Source organism: Dipodomys spectabilis, unplaced genomic scaffold (assembly GCF_019054845.1).
Source record: "Dipodomys spectabilis isolate Male_0828 unplaced genomic scaffold, ASM1905484v1 ptg000191l, whole genome shotgun sequence".
Lineage (NCBI taxonomy): Eukaryota > Metazoa > Chordata > Mammalia > Rodentia > Heteromyidae > Dipodomys > Dipodomys spectabilis.
Window position 1 is genome coordinate 583007 of NW_024870868.1, and position 18477 is coordinate 601483.

At 45.8% G+C, this 18477-nt stretch overlaps 1 protein-coding gene across 1 annotated transcript in view; it reads left to right on the forward strand.

The window, feature by feature from the left end:
• Positions 1-1703: 1703 nt before the first annotated feature.
• The window catches only part of LOC122121599 (insulin-like growth factor-binding protein 3), a 182915-nt gene continuing 166141 nt past the window's right edge, over positions 1704-18477 (forward strand). Inside the window, 2 exon segments of the mRNA XM_042695847.1 lie at positions 1704-1724; positions 2098-2166. Coding sequence (XP_042551781.1) covers positions 1704-1724; positions 2098-2166 — 90 coding nt within the window.

Below are 18477 nucleotides of genomic sequence, written 5' to 3' on the forward strand. Positions count from 1 at the left end.
TTGATTGCAGATAGGAGTCTGTCAGCTTTGTCTGCCCAGGCTGACTTTGAACAGGGATCTTCAGATCTCAGCCTCCTGAGTAGCTAGAATTACACTCAGGAGCCATCACGCATCCAGATTCACCCAAAGGTTTAGATAGAGGAAGAAGTTTCTAGAGAAGAGAAGAGCAAATTTGCAAAAACTACTCAGGAGGCTGAGATCTGAACATCCTTGTTCAGAGTCAGCCTGAGCAGACAAAGCTGACAGACTGGTCTAGAGCTGGTGGTGGTAAGTCACTAGGGTCAGTGGCCGAGCTGGAAAAGCAGAACATGAAGAGGGCATGTGTGGAATGTGGCAGAGAATAGGGTATCAGGGAAGAAGCAGTTAAGGGATTAGCACTGGAGCAAGGAGTCCAGATTCTCTGTGGTCCAGGAAGTCTTTCTTCAGATCCCTCAGCATCGTGATGCACCCATTAGCAGTCTTGGGTGACTGCATGTTTGTTTAGTATTTCAGCCCAGTCATTTTAACTTCCAGGGCTTGGGGTTCCTGCACGTCCTCCTGGAGCCTGGTACAGGGTCTGGCATATGGGTGCCAGCTGATGCTTTGCCAAATAGGGCTGAATGGAGACAAACCCTGAACCGAAAGTTTGGAGAAGGGCTCCATGCACGGGCTGAGTGTCCAGAGGATGCATGGTACTGGACCTGCGTGTGGAAGGGGCCCAAGTACAGGTTCGGGTCACCTCCCCACCACTTTGGTAGGGAGAGCAGGCAGGTGTCACAGGGCAGAGGGCACTGACTGAACTCAGTTCTAAACATAAGTGTACACTCACCCAACATCTGGGGTCTTTGATAGGAAGAAACCCAGAGTTCGTGGAACAGTGCACACGGATCACAGCGTGGACCACATTCCATGGCTGAGGACACTAAGATCCCAGGGTCAAAGCAGGTCTTGGTGTTTTCAGGCCTGGGCCAAGGCAAGTGGAGAGCCCCAAACCCCTGCTGTGCATCGGCAGGGCTCCAGCAATAGAAGCAAAGCAGGAGGAGCTCAAATCCCTGGTCCGAAACATGCCCAGCAGACTTGAGGCCAGGATCAGATCCTGGAGTGCACAGGAACCGCACAAAATGCACCTGGTGCACCACCACTCAGCGTGTACCAGTCAGAGCCCAACAACCCAACTCTGGCACTTTCTTATTGCTCCTCCAGGTAGGGGAGCACGGGCAGAGCGGGCTGCACCATTGTGACTCAGGAGGGGGAAGCCCTAACATCGGATGTCAGGGTCACCCCGGGTAGACTGAAACCCTTCATGAGAAGATGGAGGTCGACGTCTACAGGTGTTTGCTAGAAAGTCTGTAAGAGGGTGTTGCAGGCCTGGCTGCTCCACGGTGCCCGACATCGGTGTTGGCGGAGAAGACCCGCCCCCCATGGCGGTGACTTAGTGGTAGCATCCGGTTCCCTGGTTGGCAAATGTCGGGCCGGTGCTGCAGCCGCTTGTGCTTGCAGAGTTGCTGCCAAAGCCGCCAGGCGTTCACGTGGATGGGCGCGGAGCCTGGAGTGGGTGGAACCGGTAGGGCGCGGCTGACTGTCCCAATGAGGCATAAGGAGAAGTGGATTCTGCAGGCGGTGTCTCTGGTACTGGTGGCCCTAGTCTTCCTGCCGAACATGGGGCTGTGGGCTCTGTACCAAGAGCAGCAGCCAAAAGGCATGCCCGGGAGGTCGGGAGCAGCATGGTCTCCACGGTGGGACAGGTGAGTGCCTTGGGTGTGGTGGGGCTAGGTGGGGCCATCTGATTTCACTTCAAACCTTAAGCTCCTTCTCTCTCCTCCTCCTCCTGTCGGTGTCCTCAGAGGCAGCCCCTGAAGACTCTGCACTTTTTTCCATTCCTCCCCCACCCAGATGGGGTAAATTGAGGCTCCAAGGACAGGGATTTGTCCACTAAGCAGAGTCAGAATTAGAACCCAGGGCCCTTAGTGCCCATTATGAAACTCTTATTTCTATTTTCCATACTTTACAGTTTGCCTGCCTTTCCGTTGCCCTCTCCTGTCCTCTGACCTTGTTCTCTTTCTGGGTAGTACCCTGTTTGCACAAGCCTGTATCCCCAGGGTGTGATTCTTTCTGTAGGACCGGTTCCCCCATCACTTCTGCTCCCCTCCCTCACCCCCACCTGCTGATCCTGCTGTTTTTACTCAGGTCAGTCCCTTTCATGTTTTGCCATTTGCACAGGGACCCCTGGAACTCCCTGCCCCTTTTACCTATTCTTTACCTGTCCTATTTCTGTCTCAGATCCTGTGAATTCCTTGGGGAGTGAGTGCAAAGATCCTCTTGGAGCTTTTGGTCCCTTGGATGGGGTGAAAGGTCAATTTCTGGTTCTTGAGGAATTTGCCACCTTTTATCCTCTAGGAGTATAGAGGTGTCCAGGTAGAGGGATCCCCAAAATTTCCCAGAGCGCTGTCCCCTGAGGGCAGAATGCCACATACATTCCTTCTCTACTTCTTTCTGATAGGATGTGCTATTTCTTGCAGCCCGAACTGTGATAATAATTGTTTTTGCCTCTTTGAAACTCACCCATGTCTCACGTATGTGTACCTGCATATGGAATAAATGATGATTTTTCTTCATGTGCATGTGTGTGCATGTTCAGATCATGGCTCTTGAACTCAGGCCCTGGGTGTTGTCCTTTAGTTGTTTTTCACTCATGGCTGGTATTCTACCACCTAATCCACAGCTCCACTTCTGGCTTTTTGGTGGTTCATTAAAGATAAAAGTCCTACAGACTTTCCTGGGTGGGCTGGCTTAGAACTAGGATTCTTAGACCTCAGCTTCCTGAGTAGCTAGAATTACAGGTGTGAGTTACCAGCTCCTGGCTTGGATTTACATTTTCCTGCACAATCACATCACTCTACCTCTCTCACCTCCTGGCAAATCTATGCATGCTTGAATTGCTTTGTATATTGGGACATTTCAGATTTGCTTAGGGGATTTTTGTGGTCCCATGGGAAGTGGATAATGTTCATATCAGGGTTGGCTGCCCTCAATGGAAGAGGCTGACTTTTTGAGGTTGATTGGTTTTCCTTTCTCCTCAGTGTCAGGCCGTTGCCTGGCCTTTCTGGTATCTTGAGCACAGACAGTTCTTTGCCACAGGGGGGATCAATTGGAGCTTAGCAATTACCCTAGTTAATTGTTGCAAACCATCCAAGAGGAGTTGGCTTGATCTTTCTGGTACATCTTAACTGTTCAGAAACTAAGGAAAGTTAGCAAGGTCCTTTCCTAAACCCTGAGTTCAAACCCTGATAGCCTGCCTAGCCTTTTCCCCCTTAAATTCTGTGTCTTGTATGTTTTCCTTTCTTGAAATCTCCTTCAATTCCTATCCTGTACCAGTATCAGGGAGAAGAGGCCAGGGCTGTGTTTGGCTTTGTCATTAACTTGCTGTATGTGCTTATCATCCACCAACTCCTTCTCTTGGTTGAGTTGCCAGCATTCTGTGATGTGATCAGTGAGTGGACACAGGTCTACTGCTTTTTCCTGTGGTATTGTCCCTGACAGCGTCCCTAGGTTCAGGGGTTCTATATTGGCAAAGCCCCAGGCAAAGGGGGTGTGTCCTGCCCAAGTGCACGTCTCCTGTGGAATAGCTGTGACCAGGTCTAAAAGAGCTCTTGACAGTCTGCCTTTTCCTAAAGAAAGCTGTCATATTTCAGTTGAGGCAGGTGCCAAAGAAGTTCTGATTTTCATCTCCTATAGACTTAGATGTGTAGAGAGAAGGTCAAAGTTAACTGCCAGTTTGGCCTGAGCTTTCAAAGAAAAGTACTCACATGTACAAGAAGGTATTGATTGAATAAAGCAGTCTTTGGGGCAGAAAGAGAGGAGAGCAACAGCTGGATGGATGCTCCTTGGAACACACCTGCAGTGTGTGGATAGCTCAGGGGGCAGGTTTTATTCCTGTTTAATTTCTTTTTCTCTGGAATAGCATAAAGAGGAGGAGGAGGAGGAAGTGGGGAATGGGATTGGTGTTTCAAGGGTTGTCAACTGGCTGTTCTTCCTTTACAGAAAATTTCTCCTTCCTGGGTGCAGCAGAAGAGCTCTTTTGCAATGATAGGCTTTTCTAGGTGCTATAAGGTTCAGCATTCAGCTGCTGCCTTTCAGGAAGATCCTGCCAAATTTCCACACAGCCCTTTTGTGTTCTACTCTCTTTGCAGAGGAAGAGCCCTGGGCTTGGCCTTCCCAGTTAGTTCCTTGTTTGAATGGCAGTTGGCCTTGAAGGAAGAGGCTGACTTTCTTCCAGTCTTCATTCCACACTATCCCTGTGCATGCATGCAATGCATCAGGCTGCTGTCTGGGAAATCTGCTATCTGAAGCACTCTGCGCTGTTATGAATGGTTGACCAGTTGGTTCTAAGCTCAGTCTGTCACTCTGGTAATTGTTGAGAACCTTCCCACAATACCTCCTCATTGATCTTCCTCGTAGAAGTAACCACAGAGGCTCTGGAGGGAAGACTTGACAGGACTTTTGTCCAAAAAAAATTAGGTTCCTTGTGGATTTGAGAGAAGTTTATCTGAGGGCAATGAACCCACTATTTGAACAGTCCTCTTTAACTCTTTGATTCTTCCACTGAAGATTAAAAGAGCACTTAGCTGTCATTTGGTAGAATGTAAGTCACAGAACTGCCACCTAGTTCATCCTGAGTGTGACTCTGGAGCTAGGCAGGACATCTGATTTATAAAGGACACATAATGGTCACATCTGAATTTGTTGTGGCCACACCTTTCTCTACCCATACCCTAGATAAGGCCTACCCCAGGCCCAGATGCCCTCTCTCTGCTCTTTTCTAGCTCCTTCTCAGCTCTTTCCTTCCCTTCACCTTCCCAGTTCCCTTCTCTTTCCTAGCTCTCTCTTTTCCACCTTACCCAGATGCTCTCTTTTCTAGCTCTTTTCTCTCTCTTTCCCAGCTCTCTCTTTCCCAGGCCTTTCCCAGCCATGTGGAGGTCCATCGTGGCCTGGTGCCAGCCGGAACAATGAATAATCCTACACCTTACCTGAAAAAATAAATAAAGGACACATAATGCTTCTAGGGTTTCTGAATTCATGTGGTCAGACAGCTGGCTTCTCAGAAAGCTGCAAACCAAGTAGGAAAGCCAGCCGTGACGCCATCTTTCTTTTTCTTTTAATTTGTGGCTTGCTCTCATTACTATCCCCCCTGCTTATCTGCCTAACACTTGGTTTAATTCTAGAATCTGTTTCATATTTCAGGCGTGGGAACTGGTTATTAAAAGCCCACATTAGGAAACTTGATGCGGTCCCTTCCTACTTCTGAGCCATAATCTCTGGTGAGAACTGACTTAATTGGATAATAGCTTCAGTGGAATGGAAATTGGTGGGATAATGGAGTACCAATGACTTTAATTTTCAAGGATCAGGAGTTTTCCTCATATCAGAGCTGAACTTTATTTTTATCACATGCAAAAATTAATACTTTCCTCTTCACCCCGCCTCCCTACTTCCTTTCATTCTTCTCAGCAAAATCGCACCCATCAGAAAGTTAAGTGCTTGGAAATGTAGCCTGGAATGATTTCTGTAATTTTCTTCATAGGGGCTGGTGGCCTTAGATTGCTAATCTCTGCCTGCTTAGTGTGGTGAAATCTGATGTCATTTGGGAAGGACTGTTGATTTAGCCAAGCAAATCTCTGTGTGTTGTTGTTTTTCTTGGCTTGCTTCTACCAAGGAGCCCCACTGATGATAGTCTGGGGAGAGAGGCCTGGTTTCTGGTCTTCTTTCCTGCACTAAACTCCCTCAGTGACCTTAGGAAAGTGGTTTAACTACTCTGGACTTGGATTACTCCTTTGTGAAGTTAGTTTAAATTCCAAAGGAGGAAAGGCGAAAATGTATTAGAATGGTGTTTCCTCTCCTGTGGTCAAGACAGATATTATTAATCCATCTCTCCCCTCCCATGGCTAGAACAGACATTACTAATTAAGTCTACTAAGCCTGGAATCAGCTGGTCTCAAACTAGTTCTCAATACTGCTGCTCAAGTGAAGTTAATGATGGAGTAATTCTGGTGAGGTAAGAAATAGATATTTTTGACACAGGGGAACAAACTCAGTGGTAGTACTCACTAGACCATATGTGGCAAATGAACTATACAAGTTTTGGATGGGAAAGGGAAGGAAAAACTGGGAGAAGGTGAGAGATGGAGTGATATTGCTAAAAAGAATCGTACTTTTTTTTCCAACTAAAATAATTATAGCCCCTCTGCACATCACCTTTATACTAACAATAATTATTTTAAATGACATAGGTCTTTGTTAGGACTTTCTATCTCTAAGGTCCTGTGGTTCTGAGTTTAGCAGCACATATTGGAAAGCTTTGGACTTTAAGACTTCGAATGTAATCTTTGAGGAGGCCCTAACTTGAGAGCTTGTTCATATTGTAATACCATCTCTCAGGTTTTGGTCTAAAGTTGTTCAGCCTTTAATCTGTTGGCTCTGGTGCGAGATAACAGATAAGGGAATCAATAATGGAAAAGCAAAGGCTTATTGAAAAGATAACCATGTAGCAATGATTAGGTAACCATTTAATTATTTCTTGTCCACAGTCAGCTGTTATATTGAGATGGCATCAAGAATATCATCACTGTGTAAAGAAATACCTGGAGGTGAACTTGGCAGCTGGAAATATGTCCTGTACTACCTAATTTTCCCTAATGATATTTGAGTTGTGTGAGCCAGTTGTGTGCGTGTCTTAAGTATTTTGCGTATACCTGACCTTTGCATCTTATATTTGGGTCATAGTCAGAAAGAGAAAGACTTAAATGAGACTTTTGCTTCTCCAACAACCACAATGGCATGGGGAATGGAGGTAGCTTATCTAGCCTTTGTAGCATGTACAATTTAATGGGGAAAGGATGTAGCCTGTTGCGGTTCCTGTGGCTAAGAAGTGCATCATGGCCTCAGTAGGTGGAGATGTCTTGACACTGTGTTCTTTAAGTACATAGCACATGGTGTGGCACTTGGAAAACTGGATTTTTGCTGAGTGAGTGTTAAAGTGGAGGGAGGTGCTTGAGAAGTCACTAGTCCATTATGGAAATAGGCAGCAAAAGGGACATCACATACTCGAGTTCTCACAGGAGGAATGCAGACATGAACACAGTGCTCTCCAAGTCCTCTGTGTTCTGCTGCAAAGACTTTCTTCCCTCCACATACTAGATCCATGTCTACTGTTATTTCCCTCATGAGTCAAATTAGCATGCCTCAGTTTTGGTAGCCAGTACCTAATTACACCATTTGGCTGCTAGAACCTCCCCACTCAACACACACACACACACACACACACACACACACACACACACACACACACTCACACACACACACACACACACACACACACACACACACACACACACACACACACACCCCAGTCTTGGAGCTTATACTCAGGGCTTGGGAGCTGTCCCTGAGCTGTTTCGCTCAAGGCCAGTGGTGTACCATATGAGCCACATCTCTGTTTCCCACTGGGTTCCCTCCCCGCTTTGGTACTTAATTGGGCATCAGAGTTTCATGGTCTTCTTGCATGGGCTGGCCTTAAACCATGCATGATCATGAGATCTTTTTTTTTTTTTTAATGATCATGAGATCTTAGCCTCCTGAGTAGCTAGTGATACCTGACTATTTTTGCAGATCCATTTTTGTAAATTTTCTTTCCAGCCTTTTACTTAATATTATTTTTGATGGTACTGGGGTTTGAATTCAGTGCCATGCATTTGCTCACTTGCTTGCTTCATCCACGCCTCCAGCTTGCAGTCTCTCTCTCTCTTTCTCTCTCTCTCTCTCTCTCTCTTTCTCGCTTGCTCTCTCACTCACTCGCTCAATCCTTTTCTCTGTCTCTCTGGTTATTTTTATATGTATTTTATTATTAAAATACTGTATAGGGGGATTACAGTTACATAAAGAAGGTAATGAGTACATTTCCTATCCAGTATTGTTGTTACCTCCTCCTTTGTTTATCCCCTGCCGTCCCTTCCCTCCCCACCTCCCTCAGCTACCCCCATCTTCCTCTACTCCCCCCAACGGAGTTGTTAAGTGTCTTTTACATCTCATTGTTACAATGGGCCAACCTGTATCCTTATTTAAGCATTTTCTTATTTCCCTTACCTCCCCAAATTACAAAAATGTATATACAAAATGCAGGGCACTGGAATCAAATACAGTGAAAACGGCGGGGAGGGGGGGAGAACAAAAAAACATAGTACATTATAAATATATTAATAACAATAGCAAGAAAGGAAAAACCACTGTGTCCCTATCATGGGGTTCCTTTCACTTAACATCCTCTTATATGGTCATATGTACATAGCTTTTGACCTTTTCTGCTTGTTCTAGACATATACTAGTTATTGCAAATAAGGGAAACCATAGGACCTATGTATCTTTGGGCCTGGATTACCTCACTTAATGAATTACCTCACTTAATAAATTTTTTCCAAGTCTTCCATTTCCTAACAAATGGGGGCAATGTCATTCTTTCTGATGGAGACATAGAATTCCATTGTGTGTGTACACACACACACACACACACACACACACACACACACACACACACACACATATCACATTTTCTTGATCCACTCATCTACTGAGGGGCATCTGTGTTGCTCCATATCTTAGCTATGTAAATAATGCTGTGATAAACATAGTTGTGCTGTTTGCTGGTTATTTTCTGAAATGAGGGTTCATGAGTTTTTCTACCCTTGCTAGCCTTAAACTGTGATCCTCCTACTCTCAGTCACCTGAGTTGCTAGAATTATAGGCACTTGGCCTGTAATTTTAAAAAAATGTGGTTATATTGAGGATTAAACTTGGGGCTTTTCCCTTGCTAGGTAGGAACTTAGCACTTTCTCCATGCCTCTAGCCTTATTTTGTATTGGTTATTCTTAAGGTAAGATCTCATTTTATGCCTGCGCTGTGAACCTGCTGCTTCCTATGTCACTGGGAAAGATAGATATGTGCCATTGTGATTCTTCCATGGCTGAGATATCAAGCATGCCCCACTGCTTCAAGTCATTAGTTGAGATGAAGTCTCTCAGATTTCTTGTGTTTGTTTTTTGACTGAGGCTGGCCTCAGACTCTGATCCTTCAGTCTTTACCTCCTCAGTTGCTAGGATTACAGGCCTGAATCACCATGCCTGGATTACTTTTAAAGTAAGGGAAAGTAAAATAACCTGAAGTTAGAATAACCTGAAGGGATTCAAGAGGAAAGTAGAGAAAGTAAATCACATGTGCCATGTGGCACTGTCGCTGCTATGCATGGAAAGTAGGGCCACTTCACTATCAGGTGCAACTAGTGAATTGAGCCAGGCAGGCTTAAATGAGTAAGAAGACACACAAGGTCTAGTTGGCTTCAGGTATGGTATGATCTGGAAGTTTGTAGTACTGTCAGGGCGTGGGCTTCTTCTAAGTTCTCTTGGTTCTGCCTTTATATTAGACTGAACACTCTGTACTCCCCATGCCCCTCCATACCTTGGTGGTAAAATATGATAACACTTTTTGACCTTATATCCATACCCAGACCCTAGAGGAGAGACTCTATCTCTGTTGCCTCTGTAGAAAAGACATCTTAGCATGATCTGTTTAAATCTTTTATTTTATTTTTATTGTGAAAATACTACAGAGGGGTTACAATTACATGGGCAAGGTAATGAGTACATTTATTACCAAGCTTTCTTGCCTCCTCCTTTGTTTCTCCTTCCCATCCCTTCCCATCTCCCCCCACTCCGCCATCCCCCCACGCCAAAGTTGTAAAGTTCATTTTTCGACATAACATCTTGTACAATCTTATTGGTCCACTTTGGATCTGATGTGTTTATTATGATAGGATTCATTCACAATCACTAGTCAGGAAGATGGGCTGTGCTGGGTGACTTATCCTACTTAGAGCTAGGGATGGGATTGGGCCACCTCAGTCATATGGAAAGAGCATTTACACAGAGAAGAAGCTGGCTACTCCTGCTTGTGGTGGTGGGAAAGATAGTTGAGAAGAGGCTGACAGATGTCCATGTCAGAGCCCTGCTGACATCGTGGGGATTAAACTTGACCCTCAAAATGCCACCACTTTGCCACTCTGGCCCTGTCTTTGTGGAGTGTCACGACCACCTCGACCAGCAAGGAAGACGCGACACCGAGCTCTTCTCTCTGCAGTTTATTCAGGACCTTTGAGTAATCTTCTGACCCCAACCCCGGGGAGAATTCCCCACAGCCTTAAGTACCCGATGGGTAGCCAACCCTGATATGCCACGTGGGATCCACCAATAGGCTCAGGTGCGCGGAAGCAAGCCAGATTCTTTGCCTTAGCCATATAAGGAGTTGTTTACCACAGAGAGCACTCACCATCGGGAAGGCGGAGGGTGGAAGCCGGCGCCATCTTCCAGGTGCTGCCTCTCGCAGCTCTCTACAGTGGAGCACTGAACCTGTATCCTGTAGATCAGCACTCTCTGACACCGCTGGGCTGAGGTGCTAATGGCATGGGCCTCAGTTTCTCACTGGGGAGAGCTTGAGTGTTAGGATTTCCAGCCTTGTTACCTCAAGATGATTAGTTGAAAGCTGTCTTCATTGAGAATTTTCTTGTCAGTTCTGTGGCTGCTTTCCTCTCCCTGCTCTGAGAGCTCCTCCTCTCTCATGTGCATGAAAAGTCAGCTCACTGAAAATCTCTTGAGCTGAAAAAGAGCTTCTGTCTCTCCAACTTCCCCTGCTCTTCCTAGCATGAGGAGATAGACTGTTTATACTTTGGAAGCTAGAGGAAGCTAAACAATTCCACTTGCTGTGGAGGGGGGGGGTGTATTTATGCATGTGTAGCTGGTTCTGCATGTGGCTCTCTTTCTCACTCTGATCTATCCATGCTTTCTGTTTGCTGCCCTCTGCTGAATAGAGATAGGAGAAGGAAGGGGGAAACAAAAAGCAGCCCCAGTTTTTCTTCTTGTTCTTGGGTTTTTAAGAAGTTGAAGCTGTGAATGCTGAATTTTCCTCAGCTTCCTTAGATGATGGAAGACACAACATAAAATACTACTTGTAAGAGTCTTAATGAGGAGGATATATGTAGTAATAACTGGCTGCCATTCATTTAGCCCATCACTTTTGCTTTTTTTTTTTGGTCAGTGGTGGGGCTTGAACTCTGGGCCTGGGCACTGTCCCTCATCTCTTCAGCTCAAGGCTAGTGCTCTACCAGTTGATCCACAGCCCACTTTCTGATTTCTGGTGGTTAATTGGAGGTAAGAGTCTCACAGGCTTTCCTGCCCTGGCTGGATTTGAACCATGATCCTCAGATCTCAGCTTTCTGAGTAGCTAGGATTATAGGCATGAGCCACTGTGCCTGGCTTGTGTGGTTGCCGTGTTTGACTGAGTTCAGGAGGCCAGGCATTTAACCTCCCTAGACCCTCTGTTTCCTGGCCTGTAAATAGAGCTTTACCTGTCTCCCATACCAGCAGAATACAGCTAAAATGGGGCTTGTCAGAGCCAGAAGCCAATGACTCATGCCTGTAATCCTAGTTACTCAGGAGGCTGAGATCTGAGGATATGGTTCAAAATTTGGGAGACTCTTATCTCCAATGAACCACCAAAAAGCTAGATGTGGAGCTGTGGCTTAAGTAATAGAGCACTATCCTTGAGCACAAAAACTCAGGGCCAGCGCTCAGGCAAGCCCCTGTGTTCAAGCCCCAGGATTATCATAGGAAAAACAGAATAGGGCGGGTCTTGTTCATTTTTTGACCCATATCTCTTTCTACCTGGCCTTCCTTGGGGCAGCTGTCACGTGCTGTGGCAAGGGGTGAGTCATCCTTTATCTGCGGTGAGCTGTAGGAAGAGGGTCTTCCAGAGGTGTCGTTCCATGGGTCTGGGTACTCCTGCCTGTTTCTCCCTCCTTCATGCAGTCTCCTCCCTCTGTTCTCTGCTTTCCCCTGGCAGTGGGCAAGGCAGGGGACTGCTTCTGCCACCAAAGCACTGTCAGGGAACAATAGTCCACATTAAGAAGGGCTGCCAGGCACCATGCCAGAGGTATTAAAGGGACATTTGATGACTTTTAATGTGAATCATCAGGTTTTGTACTCTTTCTCTCTGTAGCAGATAAAGGGCAGGAAAGTCCAGGTATGGATTTCTTCCCCCAGCCTTGTGGGGTTCTCCTTGTGGTGTTAATGTGCCTCTTTGACCCCAACCCTGCTTTCAACAATCTCATCTCTCTGTGACATTCCCAATTGGTGTTGGGCTGTGTGTATGTGTGGTTGTGTGTGGTGGCTATAAGACACCATTTTGGGGTCCAGTCATGGAGCCTGAACTCTGGGCCTGGGCACTGTCCCTCAGCTCTTCAGCTCAAGGCTAGCACTCTACCACTTAAGCCACAGCACCACTTCCAGATTTTTTTTCCTGCTTATGTTGTGCTGAGGAATCAAACCCAGGGCCTCATGCATGCAAGGCAAGAGCTCTACCACTGAGCCACCTTCCCAGCCCCTAAGACACCATTTTAGAACACACAATTGCTGCACTCCTTGTCCTGTCCCTCCTTCTCCCTTCCACCCTCCTCCCTCTCCTCTTTGTGCCAGTCCTGGGACTTGAACTCAGGGTCTTGGCACTGTCCCTGAGCTTCCTTTTGTTCAAGACTAGCACTCTACCACTCGAGCCACAACATCTCTTCTGACTGTTTCTGTTTCTGTGGTACTGAGGAATCAAACCTAGGGCTTCATGTATGCTAGGCAAGCACTCTACTACTAAGCCACATTCCCAGCCCTGTCAAATCTCTCTTAACCTTTTCCCTGTCAGATGGGCAGCCATCTTTGATTTGAATACACCCCAGTGGGGGGATCTCACTCAGTTTAGCTCAGCAGGGCTTAGGTAATCTGCTGTGGCCCATAGTGACTTAGAGGGTCTTCATCATTTCTGTCTCCTTCTGTATCTTTCCTGGCAGGTAGAATTCATCTATGTCTTTTGGAAATGTTTATAGAATGTAATTTGTACAGCATAGTGGCATGGATGTTATGGTGGGTTTGTCATTTTCCTAAGGCCTTCCCTGGAGTGAAGTAATGTTGAAGGATTCCTCTCAGCAGGACAGCCCCTAGGGTGAGCCTATGGCTAGGGAGAAAGGATTCCCAAGATTTACTCTCTGAACCTTACACTTCTTTTGTCTCTGGCAGCTCTAGTTCCAAATATAACCAGTGTGTTGTCTGTGATCATGTAGTTCAGAGCCTAATATATGGTTTTGTAGATAATACAGTCTCCAGTATAGCCACTCGCTTCTGCCACTGTAGTGTGTATATAACCACACACAGTACATTCATCACCTGAATATGCTGTTTCAATAAAGCTTTATTTGCAAACCCCTATTCTGATTTCTTCCTGGTAGAAGTCCTGCATTGTGAGGTGGGGGCCATCCTGAACTATTTGACTCTGGGTAGACCCTTGACCTGGGAGAGCCTCTGTGTCCTTATCTGTATGTTGTGTGACTTGGGAGAGTGAGTTCTAATGTTCCTGCTTTAGCCCTGGGATCTCAGTGAAGCTCTGAGTTCTCTACTGCATCTGGCCCAAACCTTGATTCTGACTCCGCCCATTTCCCTCCTCTTACCCTATCCTAGCTTTCCTGGATCCCTGCTCAATGCTCCTAGCTCTTCTCCCCACTTCTGCTGGAATCTCAGTCCATTTTTAACACCCAGCCAGAGAATGCATTTATGAGTAAAATCAGAGGCTCCTATCTCTTTTCTAGAATTCATTAGTGCCTTGCAGCTACTGCTCAAGTTCAAGCTCCTGCCTTGTCTGGCCCTTTTGTACCCCTCCAGCTTCATTTTGTGTGTGTTGGTTGTGTTCACCATCACACTCCAGCCTGTTGGCTGTCTTACACAGGGGGCTCACTTCCTACCTTAGGTTTTTGCTCAGAGAATGAATGAATGCTCTTCCTAACAACTTTGACTTAGTTCTCTTCACCTTTGAGGTTTCAGCTCTAGTCACCTCAGACAGCCATTTTTTTTTTTCTGGTCGTGGGGCTTGAACTCTGGGCCTGGGTGCTGTCCCTCAGCTCTTCAGCTCAAAGCTAGTGCTCTACCACTTGAGCCACAGTGCCACTTCTGGCTTTTTTTCTTTTTGCTTATGCGGTGCTGAGGAATTGAACCCAGGGCCTCAGGAATGCAAGGCAAGTGCTCTACCACTGATCCACCTTCCCAGCCCCCTCAGACAGCCTTTGGTGTTGTTATTGTTAGCTTTTTTTGTTTTCATCCTGGGTCCTGAACATTTTTGCTCAAGGCTGGTACTCTTCCACTTGAACTACCAATCCCATGCTGGCTTTTTTGGTGGTTAATTGAAGATAAGAGCCTCATGGGCTTTTCCTGTCTGGGTGATCCCTTAGATTGCAGCCTCCTGAGTAACTAGGATTACAGAAACAAGCCACGGACATCTGTTTTGATAGGCATCTCTTAGAGCTGACATCTAGAAATTCCCTTATCACTCTGCAACATATCTGTGAATGATCCACTGACTAGAATCTGCTTGCTTGTTGGTTTACTTGTTTGTTTTTCTGCTTCATTAGATCGTGAGCACCATAAGATTCAGGATCTCATCTGTCTTATGAACTGATTCTTCCAAAGACAAGCACGTAGTAGCACTCAGTATCTTGACTGTTGTGTTCCTGCTGAGATTCCGTGTGTGTGTGTGTGTGTGTGTGTGTGTGTGTGTTTATTGGTGTTGGGGCTTGAACACAGGGCCTAGGCACTGTCCTTAGCATTTCTTTCTTTTTTTGTAAGTCGTGGGGCTTGAACTCTGGGCCTGGGCACTGTCCTTCAGCTCTTCAGCTCAAGGCAAGTACTCTATCACTTAAACCACACTGCTACTTCTGGTTTTCTGGTGGTTAATTGAAGATGAGAGTCTTACAAACTTTCCTTCCCAGGCTGGCTTTGAATTACGATCCTCAAATCTCAACCCCCTGAGCAGCTAGGATTACAGGCATGAGCCACCGGCTCCTGGTTGCCTTTAGCATTTCTTGCTTAAGACTGTGAATCTACCATTTGAGCCATACTCTACTTTTGGCTTTTTCGTGATTAATTGGAGGTAAAAGTCTAATGGACTTGTCTTCCCTATCTGGTTTTGAATCTCTATCCTCGGATCTCAGCATCTTCAATAGCTAGGGTTATAGGCTTGAGCAATGGATGCCGGGCATCCAGGACTCTTTATCTGCTGCTGTTCCCTTGTATGTCATTTGGAAGTCTTTCTGCTCTTGGTGCTAGGAGAGACTGTACACATTCTCCCTCAGGAGGCTGCATTCTTGTGCTTCCATTTCCTCAGGTAAGATCAGATACCTCAGAAGGATGAGCTTCCTGGAAAAGCAGCTGGTTCCTGGCCTGAACTGATTGACTTCCTCTTAAACTGTCCATTAGCATCAATCTGTCCATCCCCTTGGCCTACATGGCTTTGTGGGTGGTGTCTCTGAGTGAGGATCTGTCTAGTTCTCTCCCTTCAGATGGTCTTTTAAGACCATTTTTTACCACCATAATAAAGATGATGTATAGAGGGTTACAATTTCATAATTCAGATGGTCTTTTTAAGCACAAAAGAGTCTCTTTGGGGTAAGATTTTGTTCTTGGAAATGTGGGCCTCTGTTTACTGTGTTGGGGGGAAGGTGTTTGCTGCAGCTATGGTGAAGGTCCTGTGGGACCAGAGGTAGGTCTCTTAAGGAGAAAGGTTGCATCCCAGTGACTCAGTCTTTCCTTAGGCCCCATGAAGGGGTAAACAGATTCACAGATGGAATTGTTTCTTCAAATAAGATCTGTTATACCAGTGGCCCACACATGCAATCATAGTTACTCAGGAGGCTGAGATCTGAGGATCACAGTTCAAAGCCTGGTCAGGTAGCAATGTCCAGTTAGTGTCCAGTTAACACCAAAAAGTCTGAGTGAAAACACTAAGGGACAGCTCCCAGGCCCTGAATTAAAGCTGCAGTAGCAGCACGACACACACACATACACACACAAAGTAACAACCTGTTAAAATTCTGAGACTCAATCCTCAGAATATGACTTTAGTTGGAAACAGGGTGATTGTAAATAACATGGTTAAAGGGTGTTCCTGCTGGAATAGAGTGGGGCCTTAATCCTACACTACTTTGTTGGAAAGACTACCCCTGCAAAGACGAAGTCAGAGATTGGGGTTATGCTTCTTTTTTTGGGGGGGGGTCCAGTCATGGGGCCTGAACTCTGGACCTGGGCACTGTCCCTCAGCTCTTCAGCTCAAGGCTAGCGCTCTACCACTTGAGCCATAGCGTCACTTCCTGCTTTTTTCTTTTTTTTTGCTTATGTGGTGCTGAGGAATTGAACCCAGAGCCTCATGCATGCAAGGCAAGTGCTCTACCTCTGAGCCACCTTCCCAGCCCCGGGTTATGCTACTTTTGGCCAAAGGACACCAAGGGATCCCAGAGGTAGGGATAACTGTCTTGATCTCTTCTAGCTCCTTCTGTTCCTTTTTTAATTCTTACAAATGATCCTTCCTTCCATGGAGGATTAACAAATCCCACTGCCCATATGTGTTCTTTAACTAAAGCCACTCTCCTGATTAAGAGATCTCCATCAACATCATTGTCTGAATATGTGGTCCTTGTGTTTTGTCACTCCACTACAATGTCTCTCAGTTTGATCTGAGTTCCATCTACATTGACACCAACAGTTTTGTTCTGGATCCAAACTAAATTTGGGGGAGTTCTGTGTGGTAGTTACAAAAAACCACTCCCAGGGCTGGGAATGTGGCTTAGTGGTAGAGTGCTTGCCTAGCATGCATGAAGTCCTGGATTCCTCAGTACACATAAAGACAAAGAGCCAGAAGTGTTGCTGAGACTCATGTGGTAGAGTGCTAGCCTTAAGCAAAAGAAGCTCAGGGACAGCACCTAGGCCAAGTTCAAGCCCGAGGACTGGCAAAAAGAAAGAAAGAAACAAACCCAAACACTCTCAGTGTAACAGGGAACACAAATGAGTTGACAGCGCTGTAGCATGCAAGGCAGGACATAGAATAATTCCCCCTGGAAGAGGAGACCAGTGTAATGTTTTACCAAGAAGAGATTATGCTGTGGAGATCTGAAAAGGCTTCTGCAAGTGATAAGATGTTTTTTGTTGTTGTTGTTGTTGTTGTTTTTGATGCAAATACTGAGGTTTGAATGTAGGCTCTGAGTGCTGTCCCTTAACTTTTTTGCTCAAGGCTGGTGCTGTGCCACAGCTTCATTTCTGGTTATGTGGTGGTTCATTTGAGAAAAGAGTCTCATAGACTTTCCTGCCAAGGCTGGCTTTGAATCAGATCTCAGCCTACTAAGTAGCTAGGATTACAGGCATGAGCCACTTGTGCCTGCCTAAAGTAGTGAGTAAATTTTAAGGTAGTCCTTAAGAAGATCAAGACTGTAGTCATGTGTATGCAGTATGACTGGGCCTCTCACGTGGTAAGAGGGGGCCTATTCCAGCTATAACGGGTGAGGCAGAGTCACTGAACGTTCTGTTACTATCTGCTAGAGAGTAATTGCAGTGGTGGGTAAGGGACCAGGCACAGTGCTTTGATGACTGGGCTATAGAACCTGGACTTCAGGAGGCAGGGAGGCAGGAGGCAGTGAGGGAAGGTTTTTTGTTTTGTTTTGTTTTTGTTTTTGTGTGTGTGTCGATGTGTGTGTTTTAATCATCCCCCATATTGGTATTTATTACATAAACAACATTTCTAGCCAAAACAAGTAACAACTTCAGTAACTGAATTCCCAATGACCCATTAGCCAACCCAGAAAACAAAAAAGCCATAATGACAAGAAGAAATAAAATTAAAATTGAAAAGCACCTTTTCCTTGTTGTATTTAGTGTTTCAACTGAAACCCAAAGCTAATATTAGATGTAAAATCCACTTGCAGGATTCTTGTGGCTGTGGGTAGTTGTAAGCCTAGGATGAGGGAAGCACACATGTCTCAAGAAGGTAAGTGAAGGAACATGAAGGAAGCATGGAGCCAGGGAGAGCAGCAGCTGATGCTAAAAGAGAATGGATCCTTTCATTCATCTACTGTGCCCACCTGCAGGTATCCAGATGCCAAATAATCTGCAACGTCTGAGCTCAGGATATTCATCATATATAATAGTTATTGCTGGTGCAGTACTAAGTACTCTCTATATTATTGTTCTTTTTCTCTAGGGGGCTGGGGGTTCTGAGGTTTGGACTCTGCTAGGCTGGTGCTCTGCCAAATGAACCATGTCTGCAGCCCTGTTTTTTACTGATTGTTTTTCATGATAGGATTTCACTTCCTGCCTGAGTGAATACTTGAATGTGATTCATTTATTCTAGACTGCTGCTCTTCCTGACATCACAAGCACACACTGCCTTCCATGTAGATGAAATCTTGCAGACTTTTCTGCCCGGATTGATTTGGAAGTGTGACTCTCTTTATCAAGCCTCTTCATTAACTAGGATTGCAGCATCTGGTACCCTGCTCATGATCACATCAGCCTAATAATATATGGACCATAATTGCTCCAT